Source organism: Triticum aestivum, chromosome 2B (genome assembly GCF_018294505.1).
Source record: "Triticum aestivum cultivar Chinese Spring chromosome 2B, IWGSC CS RefSeq v2.1, whole genome shotgun sequence".
Classification (NCBI taxonomy): Eukaryota; Viridiplantae; Streptophyta; class Magnoliopsida; order Poales; family Poaceae; genus Triticum; species Triticum aestivum.
This window is the reverse complement of record NC_057798.1, coordinates 34,719,583-34,735,894: the sequence shown is the minus strand read 5'-3', so window position 1 is coordinate 34,735,894 and position 16,312 is coordinate 34,719,583. Positions and strand designations below refer to the sequence as shown.

Sequence of the window (16,312 nt, the reverse complement as noted above, 5' to 3'; positions counted from 1 at the left end):
CGCAATTAATCAAAGCATAAACCTAAGAATAGGTCACAAAGTTACATAGTGCTCAAGGAATGTTCATCCCACTACTTTTACAGCCTAAGAACATTCTCTGTAGTCTACACTCCTCCATTTGTTGCCTATTCCAGCAAGTAGATGGCCTGAGGGTTGAATATGAATATATGTAGCTAAAAAGACAGAGCGTTCACACGAAAGTGCCATGGATCAAGAGGCCTCTAAAAATATGAAAGAGGAAAACTATACAATAAATGCGATGAAAGGCAGGAAAACTGATACTTCCATCACACACTATATCACAAATTGAGATCATATAACCACCATTAGCAAATCAGACTTAAAATCGTGTCAAGCAGTTCGGTCATAAATATCTTTAATATCAGGTTCTGAGAATAACAATAGGCTAATAACCACACCAGAGTACTGCATGCCTTTATTTTACTTTATATGAACTGAATTTCTCTGAAATCCTCATAATTCATGTCAGAGGTTCTGCCTTGAAAGTGAAAGGTTCCAGTTCTAGGATTTGTGTCTCTAAATACATGAAATGAAGCTCTAGGATTTGTACAAAGCAAGTGAAAAACGGGAACAATGATGTTTATGAACCGATCCCATGGGGAGGAGGTGCCAGGACTAGGTTTAGCAATCATGATCACTTGGATGGGATATATGCTTGTGTTTAGTTTAGATCGTTCTGCTCCTATTGCTTACAGTGACATTCTTTTTCATCAGAGATGCATACTGAACCTTCGGCATAATCAATTCAGGTGAACTTGCCTTTATAGTACCTTACACATCAACAAGACACAGATTAGAAGATATTTAACTGAGATGCATGTGTAAAAAGGTACCTTTAGCAGAGGTGGTCTGTGCACCTTCATCAGAGTTGGTGTATGAGTCTTTGTCAGAGCTGGTGTATACGCCTTCATCAGAGCTGGTGTCCCCGCCTTCATCGGAACTCATGTACCTTCCTTCATCAGAGCTGATGTACATCACTTCATCGGAGCTCATACACACTCCTTTGTCGGAGGAGCTATCAGCACATGCATCTGAGCTGTTGTTCGAGTGTTCATCGGAGCTGTTGTCAGTGCTTCCATCGGAGCTGATATCCACAGGATCGGTTCGAGATCCCCTCATGTTCCCCCGTCGCAGGAACCTACGAAATCATGGATCTTCAATCAAAACAATGACACCATTGGAATAACCACGGCGATTTACTTCCCTATGGGTACCTCCCTAGATAAAAAAGATTACAGCACAAGATCTATAATGCCTAAAAAAGGAGACAAGAGGGGTGGAAATCGCCACAAAAATAGGGAAGATGCAAGTTCCAGATAAATCAAAGGTAAATCCATACATGTAGACAAATCCAAAATCAGAAGAAGGAAGAAATCGCACCGGTCGGCGGCTCTGGAAACGCCTCTGACGCCGAACTGAAGAGACGAGGAAGAAAGGGGATAGACAAACTCGGTGGATCAGCTCGCTGCCGCTTCATATTCAGCTCCTCACGGGCCTATTCGTGGGCTGGGCTAAATAACATATGGGCCATCCAAATACTTATCTCCATATACGCGGAACAGAAAGGTGTTTCTTTTCCTTTGCCTAAAAAACAAAAATTTGCAAGGCACGATTTTGTTTTCCCATTTACTATTACTTTTACTTGAATTTCTCTTTTTTTTCCAACCGGGCTCTCAACCCCTTTCCATTAATTTCGCAATCAACGAAAATACATCAGTCTGTATCCAGATGTTCTTAGTGCCCAAACCACTACAACTAACAGGATGAAAGATATAAGCTTTTTGAGATCAAATGAAGCTGAAAGGGGAGAGCGAGCTGGCGCACCATCAGGAAACCCACCGCAGGATGATCCTGGAACGGACCACCCGCCATGGGACGAAAACCTGATGACACTCACAAACCGCAGCCCAAAAACGACAGGAGAGGAAATCCCAGGATGAGGCAAGTTAAACAACATCTGCGACTAGGCTAACCGTAACCAGAAGACATAAAACCAGCGGGCATCAAACCCCAGTGGGAGGCGGCAAGCAAAAGGACCGAGCGCTGAGCACTGCTAACCAATCTGGATCCCTTCTCTGTCACCCAAAAGGGATCTGCCTCGAGGGAGGGACCTGTCCGCCAGCGCAGCAGCCGCGTGAGCCAACCTCTTCACTCCAGCCTGGAGCTTCGCCCTTTCTTCTTCCTTTAGCAAACCTGCCCAGTACAGCAAAAACGAGCATGCAGTGAAAACAGCCTCAAGAGGAGAACGAACCATATGATTATCAAATGTGACTTTATTGCGGAGGGTCCAAATCCCCCAGCATATTGCAGCAATAATCATCATGTAAAACTGTTTCCCATCCGGAAAGAACTTATAAAGCCAAGTTAAGCTTTGCCACAGAGAGCGAGGGCAACATGAAACCCCGGCCGTCATGCCCAACACCCCCCAAACCGACCGAGCAAGCGAACAGGTAAAGAACAAATGATTTGCTGTCTCGACTTCATTACAGAAGGAGCACACAGGATTTCCAGGCCAGTTTCTAATGCGCATATTATCACGAGTGAGAACTGCGTTCTGAAACAGCTGCCAAAGGAAAATCTTAATTTTCAGCGGAATAGGTGCTTTCCATACCATCCTATAGTTAGGACCTGAAAGATTTCTTTCCAACCATACATATACGGATTTAGTAGTAAACTTCCCTTTACTATCAAAATCCCACAAGATTCTATCTAGGGAGTCATTCAACGACAGTTTCTTAGCCTCCATAACCATCCAAGCCCACTGCTCACCCAACACCCCAACCAGTCTACGTCTAAAGCCCAGCTCATAGTTGTTAGTCACCCAAGATGCAACCGTGCATTTCTGCTCCTGGCAAATACCAAATAGATCAGGAAAGTGATCTTTCAACGCAATATTCTCAGCCCACGGATCATACCAGATCCTAGCCAGGTTTCCACTTTCGATTTTAACTTTTCTTCCTGCCATATAAGAATCCTTGACCTTCATAATTGCTTTCCAGCAGGGAGAGTCTGAAAAGCGGCTCCGAATGGTAGCCACTGTTTTGTTCCTGAAGTATCTAGCTCTTACAGTACGCTGCCATAGCCCATCACTTGTTTCTAACTTCCACCACCACTTAACAAGTAGGGCAATATTTTGTTTATGAAGATCTTTAATCCCTAATCCCCCAATCCTTTTCGATCAACATATCCTCGTCCACTTAACCATATGGTATCCATGTTTCTTATTTTTCCTCCTCCAAAAGAAACGTCTGCGATGTTTATCCAGCTTCTCAATAAAGGTCTTATTAAAAAGGAACATTGACATGAGGAAAGAGGGAATTCCATCCAAACTGGACCCTAGCAACGTTAGTCTAGCTCCAGAAGATGCTGCATATGCTACCCAGGCATCAAGTTTTTTGATCATTTTTCCGTCAAGGAAATCTAGATCCGCATTCTTGAGGGTAGAATAAGTAACAGGGACTCCCAGATATTTCATGGGAAGTGTGCCCACTTGACACCCAAACATGTTGGCATACACCAAATCAGTATCATTATCCCCCCGATACTAAATATTTCACTCTTCTCAAAATTGATCTTAAGCCCAGACATAAGTTCGAAGAGATAAAGCAAGAGCTTGATATTCACAGCTTTGTCAATATCATGCTCAAAACAAAGTACTGTGTCATCCGCGTATTGCAGGATGCAAACCCCATTCTCAATAAGATCAGCAGCTAAACCTTTAATGAGGCCATTTTTTTGTGCTGTAAGTACCATTTTGGTCAGACAGTCAGCCGCAATATTAAACAGGAAAGGGGAGTGAGGATCCCCCTGCCTCACCCCCTTAGCACTTTGGATGTAAGGTCCCACTTCATCATTGATCTTGACACTAACTGTGCCATTCTTCAGTATTTGCGAGACCCACCCACACCACTTAGAATTAAAACCACGTTTCCTATGACAGTCAAGCAAAAAGTCCCAATTGACTTTGTCATATGCTTTTTCAAAGTCAAGTTTCAAAACCACTCCCACCTGCCTTCTGAAATGAGTATAATGTAAAATTTCATGGAGAGATAGGATTCCATCCACTATGTGTCTCCCCTTAATAAAAGCATTCTGGTGAATACTAAACAGCTTGTGTGCATATTTGCTAGCTCTAATATCCATGGCTTTTGTAAGTAGTTTGTAGGGGCAGCGCAATAGACAAATGGGTCTATATTGTTGGATCCTACTAGCATCAGTTGACTTAGGCAACAAGGTTATGATGCCATAGTTAAGTCATTGTACATCTAGCTTGCCATCATGAAACCAATCAAATAAGCATAGAAGGTCTTGGGCTACTACCTCCCAGCAGTGTTGATAGAATTCTATAGGAATATCATCTGGACCAGGGGCACGGTTAGAATTCATGCTAAACAAAGCTTTCTTGATATCTTCTAACGAAAAAGGTCGAGTTAATTCCTCATTATCACTAGGAGTAATCATCTCATCCTGAGACCATAGAGCAGCATCTATCTGACATAAATTGCCAGGAGCTGGACCAAATAAGGATTTATAGTATTCAGTAGCATGGACTAGAAGGTTTTTAGTGCCCTCAATAATAGTGGACCCACACTCCAGGGAGATCATGGAGTTTTTCCTACGACGGCCATTGGCTACTTTATGGAAGAAACCAGTGTTATTGTCTCCTTTCAGAAGCCACCTCTCATTAGAGAATTGATGCCAGTGTAGTTCTTCTTCCACATACATCTTATTAAGCTCCACTAGAATATCCAACTTCCTAGTGTAGGCATCCCCACATAAACCATCAGTCTCTTCCAGTTTTTCAAGCTCCTGCAACTCGAGCTTGATAATTTTTCTCCTGATCTTATTGTGACCAAACAAATTAGATCCCCAGCCCTTCAAAAACTTCTTAATCCTCTTAAGTTTAATATTCAAGGAGTCAATGGGGTTTGAAGTGTATACAGGCCTCGACCAGATCTCAGAAACCAGAGGGAAGAATTCTGGATTACTGAGCCAAGCATTATCAAATTTAAAACACCTGCTACCTGGTGTTCTAGAGGAGGCACTCCCACCATCCACTAACAAAGGGTTGTGATCTGATATATCCTTGACCAACTTATGTACAGAAGCAAGAGGGTATAGATCCTCCCACTCAGGAGACATGAGAACTCTATCTAGCTTTTCCAAAGTTGGGATTTCTTGTTTATTTGACCAGGTGTAACACCCACCAGTCATACAAATCTCTCTCAACCCAAGTAGATGAATAACAGAATTAAACACCTCCGAGAAGTGGGACATAGATGTTTTTTGTTCTTCTCCCCACCATGCCGAATGATATTAAAATCTCCCCCAACTAGATAAGGAATATTACTGCTGTGACACATAGATGACAGTTCAGCAATGAATTCAGGCTTCTGTTCATCATGTGCAGCACCATACACAGTCATCAAGGCCCAGCTACAATTTTTGTTCTTATCGAACAGGTTCAGCTGCAGGATATATTTACCACACTTAGTCGTAAGGATATCAAATTTTTCCTTGTTAAGCCCACAAAGAATGCCACCAGATTTCCCCCTTTGAAGGGATCCATTCCCAATGAAACTTCTGATAAGGGTCAATTTGCCTAAAGAAAGCAGGAGTATACGACTTCTTCATAGTTTCCTGAAGTCCAATAAAATCCAATTCATTGGCACTTATCATGTCAATGAGGCAGGTGGACATGCCTTTTTTACCCACTCCCCTACAATTCCAAAAAACCCCTTTCATTTATACCGATCGGGTTTATCTTTCACTCTGGTAGGTCTGCCAGGTTCCATAGCAGCCTTACCCACCCCCTTTTTCTGTTGACTTCTAGTCACAGGCCCGCTGGATTTATTGGGAGATAAAACCACCACCGATTTCTTACGGTGATACTTCTTTTTCTTGTTTTTAGATTGAACCAGGATGAATGGTTCTTCAATATCTCCACTATCAACGTCCCATGTTAAAGAGAGGGGCACATCATTGCCAAACCCATCACTGACAGTTATTTTTTGCGAATTACTATCAATGTTTTTATCCTGCAACAGACATCTAGAAAGTTCTAATTCACGTAAAATATCAACAGTAGCAAAGTCATCATCAGGTATTTGTACCCCCATCAAAGATGCACGCAGTATAATGGCAGAGTCAGATAAAGCATGAAATTGATTTTTTGAGCTGGGCATATTCGTACCTTCCAAATTGCGCTTCTTCATTCTGTTGGTGGCCACATCTCCCACCTTCTCCAACTTCTGCTTCTGTCTGCGCGAGATATCTTCTCCCTGACTCATGCAGTCATGAATTGGGGATCCAGAGGGAGATTCAACTGTATAGACACTGCAGTTTTCTCCTCCTTCCATGAAACCCTCTTCGAGAGGCACAATGTGAGGCAGGGAGGGCCAAACCACATAGTCTGACAAGGGAGGAAAAGCATTCCCATAAGTATTCACATTGTGACACATAAACAGAGGTGAGGGTGGAACAGGAGTAATCATTCCCCAAGCACCTTGATGCACACTGATCTCATTACTGGGAGATTCAGTCATCTCTTCCACTTTCAAATCCTCAGAGACATTCTCACATGATTTTTTATCAGATTGAGATCCACAATAAGACATTTTTTCAGCCGCATGTTCTCTGGCCATAGTCTCAATCAGAAGCTCTGTGTTGTTACCTTCCTCACTCTCATCTTCTTCTTCACTCTCAGCCACTGCCGGAAGCCTCTGCATACCCTTACCATAGTTCTGAGAGGAAAAATTACCAGTCACGGATGTATTCGTCTCCCCCTGCCCCATGGAAGAAGCAGGATATGAGTCCATCCTCGCTTTCTTGGGGAAGGAAGGAGATGCACTGCTATCCACAGCAGTATAGGACTGACTTTTCTCAGCACCCACAGTCACAACTTTTTCAACTTCATAGAAAAAATCATAATACTGTTCTCCCAGCATTCCTTCAGCTGAAGGGGGAATTTTCTCAACCTCTCTACAACCGAGAAGGATTCTAGCATATTCAGGTTTATGAACGGTCGATTCATCAACTTCTAAAGTAATCCCAACTAGAGCTCCAGCATAAGCTATATGTTCAGTGCATCTTTTCTCTATGGGAATGTTGAGAACCCTAACCCATGCTTTCTCCATAATGCCTTTGGCTCCAATAGAAGCAGTCCAAGGAGTAATACATACAACAATGTTCCCTTCCTTCAGAGGCAAGCGTTTACCATAACAACATGCCCTTTCTACTTCACTAGCATTAGGGAATCGCATCACATACTGAGCAGGGCCAATAGAGCGGGCCGTACAGCGCCATTTCTTTTTCCCAGGTTTTTTGGCAAATATAGCATTAAATTCCTGCTCAATGTCTTTAACAGTAGCATCACCCTCCACTATAGTAATCACCACATTATTAGTTTTCTCTGCACTATGTTTAGCAGCACACATATCAGGAATATAGAAGAATCCCTGACCAGGCGACTGAAACCCACACATGAGAGGAATGCATTCCCAAGGCCTCAGAACTTGGCAAAGCTGAGCCATATGACCTAATTTGTTGCATTTTTCGCAGCGAATAGTAGGACAGCGAGGAGCGAAATGACCTGGGAGGGAACAGTTGATGCAGATCTCGGCATTGCCCTTGGTCGTTGCTTGCCCAGGTGCAGGATGCGGAGGCGGCTCCTTGGAGCCCGCCGTCTTGTCCTTGGTCGCGCTGCTCATGGCACGCGCAACAGCTTCCCATCTGTCTCCAACTTCACCATCACCAGATCTCGAATCTCCCGACGTCGCCGGTGGCGGATCTGGCCGCTGCCACACCATGTGTCGAGACTGATTTGGCAGCGGAGCCCTTCGCCCACCTCCGAACCCTCCGCGCGCTGTGTTGTCGCGCCAACCACCAGATCTCCCCCCGCCCCGATCTCCCATCGAGGCGCGAGGCGCACCCCCCGCCTGCTCCGCCGCAGTCACTTGGGCGAAGGATCGGTCGTCACCGCCAGCCTTGCCCCGCCACCAGCCAAAGGAATCAGGGAGGAGAGGATTGGGGAAGGAAACCCTAGGGCGCTCCCATAGATGCTTGAAGAGAGGTGCGAGGTGTGCGTCTCGCGTAGTGGAGGTAGGTGGGGGAAATGAGGCGACTCCCCTCGCCCCCTCCGCTCTAGAAGGCGCCACGCTCGGCCTGGTGTTGGGCCCCGCCTGTCGGTCGGGTGGCCATGAAGGGGCTCCCACGCGTCCCGCCGCCATTAGCAGGCGGTTGGTGAGGTGCGGGGCCACCCCGACCCGGTCCGCGCCCGCCTGGATCTCCACATGCCCCCCGTGTACCGCACCATGGATCGTGCCGTGTGTCGCACCCACTGGAGACGCGCTCACCGCCGGGGATCGCTCCCTTATCCTCGCAAAATGACACGGCAGCGAGATAATGTCACCAATGTCTATGAATTCCCCTGCACGGAGGAAACGCGCATCCACTATGACTCCACGGTCATCCACCAGATTAAGCCGGAGAGCATCACGCCGGAGAATCAACTCGCCATCATGGAACTTGAATTTCTCTTACAGAAAACAATATTAATTTATTCAGAGAACATCATTATTTTACATTTGTGAGATAATTAGAAAGGTTATTTATCTTTCCGAGAGACATCGGCCATCCTACATGACTTTAGTGCATCATTTCCAATCTTATGTACTTACTACATATAGTATATGAGCTATTCTTTTCGAACATCAATATGTTAATGCACACTCTTATAACGATTGGCTTACTCTCGGCCTTTGCGCCATTGGCGCAACGGGTCATCTAGTTAGATAGAAGGATAAAGAAGAAGAAGCTCTGCATGATGCAGCTGGCTGTGGCCACCGCTGCGTACGGACGCGCCTGTAGCTCTGCGCCCACTGGTGGCTGGCGTAGGAGCCGGGGTGGCCACCGCCGGCGGCCTCGACCACCCGTGGGCTCCCGGACGACGATGACCCGTCGGACTCCTCCTCCTCCTCCTTGCTGCCACCCAGCTGGTGCTCCTCGTCGTCGCTCTCCATGACGAAGCTCTGGTCCTACACCGAGTTCCTCATCGCTTGCTTGACGGCAATGGCCGATGGGCCGAGCAATACAGAGAGGGAACGAAGAGAGAGACGAGAGAGAGAGGGAGATAGTCAAGTGTAAGGAGAAGAATGAAGGAGCGAGAGGGGGGCGTGGGTGTTTATACACAGCGGCAATGTGGCTGCTCTGCTCTTGGCGGACTCCGTGGTGGCGACCTTCATTAAACGAACTAGTTGTACTAAATCAACAATAATTAATATGGATTGAAGGAAGTAGTATATATATTTTTTATTTTCAGATGCATAAGGTCGAATATTCGGCAGGTTCCGATCGCGCTGAGCTACGCCCACATGTCAGCGACGGTTTGGTAGCCCAAATTTGTGGCGCGGGGGAAACCAGGGAAACCGGACATTGTGCACTTAACTGGATCGGATTGAAATGTGGAGATGTGCATTTTGTGTCGACAGTGGGTCTGATTAGCCGTGTGTATCGAAAGGAATCAAGTGCCCTTTGCGGCTACGCCGGGGTTTTTTGATTCTGCAGGCATCTTCCAAATGAGAGTGACGGCCGGATGGTGGTTCCTTTGTACTGTCGTTGTGCACCGGGCATTGCAATGGTCACCAGAGACTGGTGGACGGACGCACTGTACTGTAGTAGGTAGGGTGCATATATGAACCACGGGGCACGGGAACCTTCTGTGTCGCGGAAAGGTCAGATCTTCAGCCTTCTTCATCCAGGTATCCATCTACATCCAGGTGCTCTTGGCCACAAAAAGAAGAAGAATTTGCATCTGGATAATTAGGATGGTGATGCCATAGGTCGATCGGCCGATAGTGCATATACTTACAGCCATGTTCAATGGATCCAAGCATATTTGCTGGCTCACACGGCTAGCTTCCTAGCTAATAATTGTATCCATCTTTTCTTCTCCTCTAATATATGATACACATGCTATGCGTATTCGAGAGAAAAAAACTTGTATCGATCCATTGAGATTGTGCCCACATTATGCGCATCCGCTGGAACATCTGCCAAACTTAATCCATCCATGTAAACAAACTCCAATACCACTACCCGGAGCTCACCTAGCTAGTACTGTAATATCTTCCACGCATGAATCAGCCCAGCCAGCAACACATCTGCGAGACCGAGAAGCATCTGCACTGCCGGCCGGGACGAAACTGTGTGTCCACATGGCATCACATGCATGCCTCGTTGTCCTATTGGTTTTTTGTGTGTGTTAATTCCACCTCTGGGCAGTGGACAATAATACTACTACATTTTTTTACGACTTGATTGACACAACAGCACTGACCACGTGCCTCTGCTTGATTATGCATGCGTGTAAAACAGTGGGCACGATCAGTGGCGAAGGCAGGAACAATTTGTAGGTGTGGCGGAGCTTTCGAGTGAAAAAACTATGTATAATACAAAAGCTAGATACTATATAAGGACATATTACTTTGTGTTAGCATTTGCACATGAATGAGGATAACCGGTCATCAACTCATCATCTATATGAACCAGCAACCAGATCCCGGCACACAAGCAGATGTCCATCGATCTAGAGTAGTGTGTTGGCTCAAATTTTCAAAGATGTACTAGTATATATGGTACTTCCTCCGTCCGAAAATACTTGTCATCAAAATGGATAAAAAGAGATGTATCAAGTTAGGTGTGGCAAGTTAGGTGTGGTGTACGCCAAAGCTAGCCAGATAGCTGGCTCTGCCACTGGGCACGATGCATACCCGCGAGCTGCTTCTCCTGACGCCCTCGTATGGTTCCCACTGTTTTTCGGTCCATGTTGAGGTAGTAGGATCGATCGTGGATGCCATCGCGGATGAGGATCCTTGTTTTTGAGTACTACTAGTAGACCAATAGTGTCACGTTTTATAGTGATGTTAATTTGTTTATTGATAAAAGTTGCATTTGTTGAGCTTAATGTTGCGTGTTTGAGTAATGGTTGAAGGATTTTTTTTCTATTCGTTTTGAGAGTGAGAAATTATTAGCCGTGGAAGTTGGATAGACATTGTGGTTAGAAGGAAATAAGGGAAAAGTGTAACACATTATTGGCTTGTCTTAGTTTTCCCCCTCTGAATTATCTTGGACCAACAAAATCTCTTGAATTGTCATTTTTTGCCTAACCGACGAACCGAGGCAGGAGGTTTGCCGTTGCAGTGTAAGAAAATTGAGTTACCTGGTTAATTAGAGAAAACTGGAAGAAAACCCACACCACAGATCGGTTAACTAGCATAAGGATCATCATCTACCCGCAGCAAATGGTCAGGTGCTCGCCATCAAAAACCCAATATTGATATTGCAGACGGCCTCATCGTCATCACCTACCGGAGGCGATCAGGGGGAGGTGATGCGCTTTGAAGGGACAAAGATGGCGTCCTGCTGCGGTGGCTGGTAGTGTCGGAGCTCGAGGCGGCCATGAGAAGTGAGGTGATGCACTTTGTATAGATGGCGACATCGTGTACCTATAGAAGACGGCGGACGGTGGGCGTGTGTCAACTGCACGGATGGTTTGGGTGAGATCATGAGTGGAGGGGGGGGGGCTCTATAGCAAGGAGGTTAGTGAAAAATGGGTAGGAAAACCAAGCGTGGGAGATGGGAAGAAGATGTGGGAGGGCTTGATGAAATGAAAGCAGAATAAGGAATGTTACTTCTTTTTTAGATAAATACATAAAATAATTCACATGTATTTTTAATTTTGATTCTCATGTTATCCACTACTAGGAAAAGGGCTATAGATGGAATTGACACTAATGGCGCACCAGACATGTGGTGCGCCATTACTATATACTAATGGCGCACCATGTGTTGGTACGCCATTAGTGTCCAAATACTAATGGCGCACCACATCGCGGGTGCGCCATTAGTAAAAAAAATTTTAAATTTTTTTGTCAAAACTACTAATGGCGCACTGTGGGAGTGGTGCGCCATTACTAGTTGAACTAGTAATGGCGCACCATGCCACGGTGCGCCATTAGTAACTTGGGCACCACTTCCACCGAATGCACACCCCCCCACCCCTCGGTGGATCGCCTTTTCAGTTTTTAAAAAAATAAAAGAAAATGATGAAAATGTCAAAAAAATAAAAGAAAATAAGTTTCCCATGTGATATGTGGTCTAGTTGTTGGGAAAATTTGCAAATATGAATTTCGACTTCATTTGCAAAATCTCTCGAGAATTTGTAAAAATGGGCATAACTTTTGCATACTAACTCGGATGAAAAAGTTTTTTATATGAAAAATCATCTACTCAAAAAGTTACATCCGAATTTAACGGGGGAACGTTAAACATTTTCAAAATCCTCAAAAACCTAACAGAAAAAAAGATACGGGGCTTTTAAGATCTGGAGAGGCAAAAAAATTCAAAAAAAAATCAAACTCACTAATGGCGCACCTGCCCATGGTGCGCCATTAGTATCTTCCCGCCTTCAAAATTTAAAATAAGTCAAAAAAATAAAAAAAGTTACTAATGGCGCACCTGCCCATGGTGCGCCATTAGTATCTTCCCGCCTTCAAAATTCAAAATAAGTCAAAAAAAAAGTTACTAATGGCGCACCGGCCCATAGTGCGCCATTAGTATCTTCCCGCCTTCAAAATTCAAAATAAGTCAAAAAAATAATAAAAAAAAAGTTACTAATGGCGCACCGGCCCATGGTGCGCCATTAGTATCTTCCCGCCTTCAAAATTCAAAATAAGTCAAAAAAATAAAAAAAAGTTAGTAATGGCGCACCTGCCCACGGTGCGCCATTACTATATCGTATATATGGCTGGGCGCACCTCCTCCACTCCACCTCTCCTCCACTCCATCTCCTCCTCTCCTCTCCTCCACTCCATCTCCTCCTCTCCTCTCCTCCACTCCTTCTCCTCCTCTCCGGCGACCTCCTCCTCCTCTCCGGCGACCTCCTCCTCTCCGGGAACCTCCTCCTCCCTTCTCTCCTCCCCTCCCCTCCCCTCACGGTTTCTCCTCCCTCCTCTCCGGTGAGCTCCTCCTCCCTCCTCTCCTCCCATTCCCTCATGGTTTCTCCTTCCTCCTCTCCGATGCTTCGGTGAACTCCTCTCCGGCGACCTCCTCCTCCTCTCCGGCGATGTAGGCGAGCGCCTCTCCGGTGACCTCCTCCTCCTCCTCTCCGGCGAACTCCTCTCCGGCAAAAGAACACGGCAAAAGAACGTACAAGATCCAAAAACAGGAACAAAATTTGAAATAATATCGTGCCAAAAAACGAGCAAAAAAAACTAGCAAAAAATGGGCAAAAAAATCACGATCCAGATCCAAATTCAAAATTCAAAAATAGCAATGACGCACGGTGGGGGTTAGACGGTGCGCCACTAGTACTTTCCCGCCTTCAAAATTCAAAAATACTAATGGCGCACCGTGGCCTATACTAATGGCGCACTGTGGCCTATACTAATGGCGCACCAGTGGTGCGCCATTAGTATACAAGATACTAATGGCGCATCAGTGGTGCGCCATTAGTAAAAATTACTAATGGCGTGCTAGTAATGGCGCACCAGTGATGCGCCATTAGTAGGCAAAACTGGTGCGCCATTAGTAGGCCTTTTCCTAGTAGTGATCAACTCAATTTTTTATCAACCAATTCCCGCAACATCGTGCGCAGTATCCTCTAGTTTCAACAAGAGTCCATGCTGCCCAATATGTACCAGATATCTTTAGGAGCTAGGATTTCAAACTCCCGACACCTCCCATGCTCAACATAAATTGTATAAAAGGACTACTTTTCTAAACACACAAAAAAATCTAGAATATATTGCATTGCCAAAAAAAATTCATATGTTGAGCTTATCACACGGCTACTTCTTAGGCATTTCCATCACTATTGGACGTCTAAGTTATGTTATAGCTACAATATGAACAACGAGAAGAAGAAGACACAAATGGTATTTATAGATGTCACAAACACACCGAGTAATAATATAAGGTGGTAGATATTGTAAATGTATTGCTTATTGATAGGAACATGTGAACATACATGTACATAAAAGCGAGTAAGAACCGTCACTTTCTGTCTATTTTATGTTTCCCTTGTACTATCTCTGTACCAAAAATGTCTTTTTTTCGATAAAGGGTGGATTTTATTGACTCAAAATGAAGCATCAAGAAGATACAAACACAATGAGCACACACCCGGCCTCTGCATAGCTAGGATGCACACAACCAACATCAACGCATGCACAGAAAAACACGCCGACAAATAGCAAAGTCATACAAGACCAAAGCTATGCGTGGGCGAGGAAAAAAGAAAAAGCCCCCAAAGCGATCACATCACGATCGGCAAACTATAACAATGACCATATCTGCACCGATAATCTCATGACACCACGCGGATGACGAGGTTCTTCAACAGCAACACCTTAAGGAAGGGAGTGACATTCAAGTGTCACCGTCATCGGATCCAGCCACCGAAGGTTGGAATCTAAGTTTTCACTCTGAAAAATCAGTCCGAACATTCCGAACAATGCCTTCAATAAGGTAACAACGTCAAAACATCGCCATTGTCAGGTATACCTAACTCGGTGCAGACCAAGGCTTTCACCCCGGAGCTCAAGACCAGGTGCTCAAGTAGCACCACCGTCAAGGTCATTCATGTGTTGTCGCCGCCACTTTTCCACGATCCCAGCAGCTACAAGCGATATGACCGCCGCCACTGCACAACAATTCCTCTGCATCAAGACATCGTCCATAGTTTGCATCTCGCCGTCGAAGTGAACCACCATATCTGCAGAGATGAAACTCTGACAGAATCTTTTGATGGCGACAACAATCCGCGGTGAGGCCGCCGCCGTCCTGGATCCAATCCCCAATGACGTAGTCAACTAGGTGGACGCCAATACCATGGGTTGCAGCCGCCGATCATCTGCATACATGTCCACGCATGTGCATTTGTGTATATGCACTCATGCACCAGACCCACGTGCTTCTCCTGATCAAACTCCCAGCCATGGACCTCATCTAGATCGGAGCCGGAAAGGTAGCTGCCAGATACGGAGGCACCATGTATGGACCGATCGGGAAGCTCACGACATGAGACGACAGCGGCCAGAACAGATCGGGAAGCCAGCAACAACGGCGGCGGCCAGATCGGAAGGCGACCACCGGGGGGAAGAACAGAAGAAACCGGCCGGAGACACCCCGCCGCCGCCGTCCGCCGGGCAGCCGGCCTCCTCCGGCGGCGGCAAGGTGAACGGGGCTGCGAGGGAGGGCCTCCGGGGGCTACGGCGGCGGCGCCTCCGGAGTCGCTGGAAGCGACCCGGGAGGCTAGCGGGTAATTTTGGTGGCGTACAGATATTTCTGTAGGTTAAACTACTCTAAAAAATGTCTTATATTTGGTAAGGAAGGAGTATACATAAAGCCACTAGCCCAGTGCGCATAAATGCACTGTTCAAGTTCAATAGATAGATTATCGCTATTCATCGAACCATTCTCCCGCCTCTTTATCTATAGCAAAGTAACTGATGATAATTGCAATTCTGAAGTTGATAGGCACACATAAATGTGTGGTTATGCTTGTATAAGAAAACTGAGTCATCCGGTTAACAAGCGAAAAACTGAATTAAAGGCCACGCAACAACAGATTGGCTAACTAGCATAAGGAGCATCATCTGTCGCGGCTGAGTCAAGTTCAGCGATTACACTAAATCTCTCCTCTCTAATCCTCTTACATGGTATCGGCCGCAAGTTTATGGACCTAGCTTCATCATTATTTTTGCTCTACGCAGCCCCCGAGACATCAATCTTCATGATCTCTATCGGGGGCTAAGCATCCTGTAGCTACGATTCGTCCGCCTTTGCCGTTGATCGGCTATCCAGAGTCGTTTTTCCCGATCCATTGATCCGGTTTTTGTCTCTCGTCGGTCGTTTTTTATCGGTCTATTTTTTTTATGATCTAAGATCGGTTTGCGTCGCCCGCCCCTCGGCGACCCTCGCGCTCCACTACTTGGACTTCGGCATCGACTGCACCGGCCTCTTCTTCGACTAGGAGACCTCGCGCGACAGGCGCAGGCCCAGAACGGCCGTCGTCCGCACATTATTCTGCGCCGACCGTCGCCGCCTAATCTGATCGGGACTCCTCCATCAACCGCCTGCATCCACTTCATGCAAGATGGCACGTGTCGCGCCCTGACTTGCATGGCTTGCGTTGCACTGGCCCACCGTGCTGTGTGTATCTCCGCTCCGGAGTCACGCCGTAGGGTTGGCTGCAGCCGACGTGCACATGTTGGCTGTTCGTGCGTATTAC

General features: G+C 46.0%; 1 protein-coding gene across 1 annotated transcript; it reads right to left on the bottom strand.

The window, feature by feature from the left end:
• Positions 1–1,755: 1,755 nt before the first annotated feature.
• LOC123040205 (uncharacterized) lies at positions 1,756–7,115 on the bottom strand. Its single transcript, XM_044463114.1, has 3 exons — positions 6,527–7,115; positions 6,215–6,433; positions 1,756–2,214 (listed from the first exon to the last, which is right to left on the bottom strand). Exons 1-3 carry the CDS (start codon positions 6,966–6,968, stop codon positions 2,075–2,077), a joined length of 801 nt encoding a protein of 266 aa, XP_044319049.1. The 5' UTR covers positions 6,969–7,115; the 3' UTR covers positions 1,756–2,074.
• Between the last annotated feature and the right edge of the window lie 9,197 nt (positions 7,116–16,312).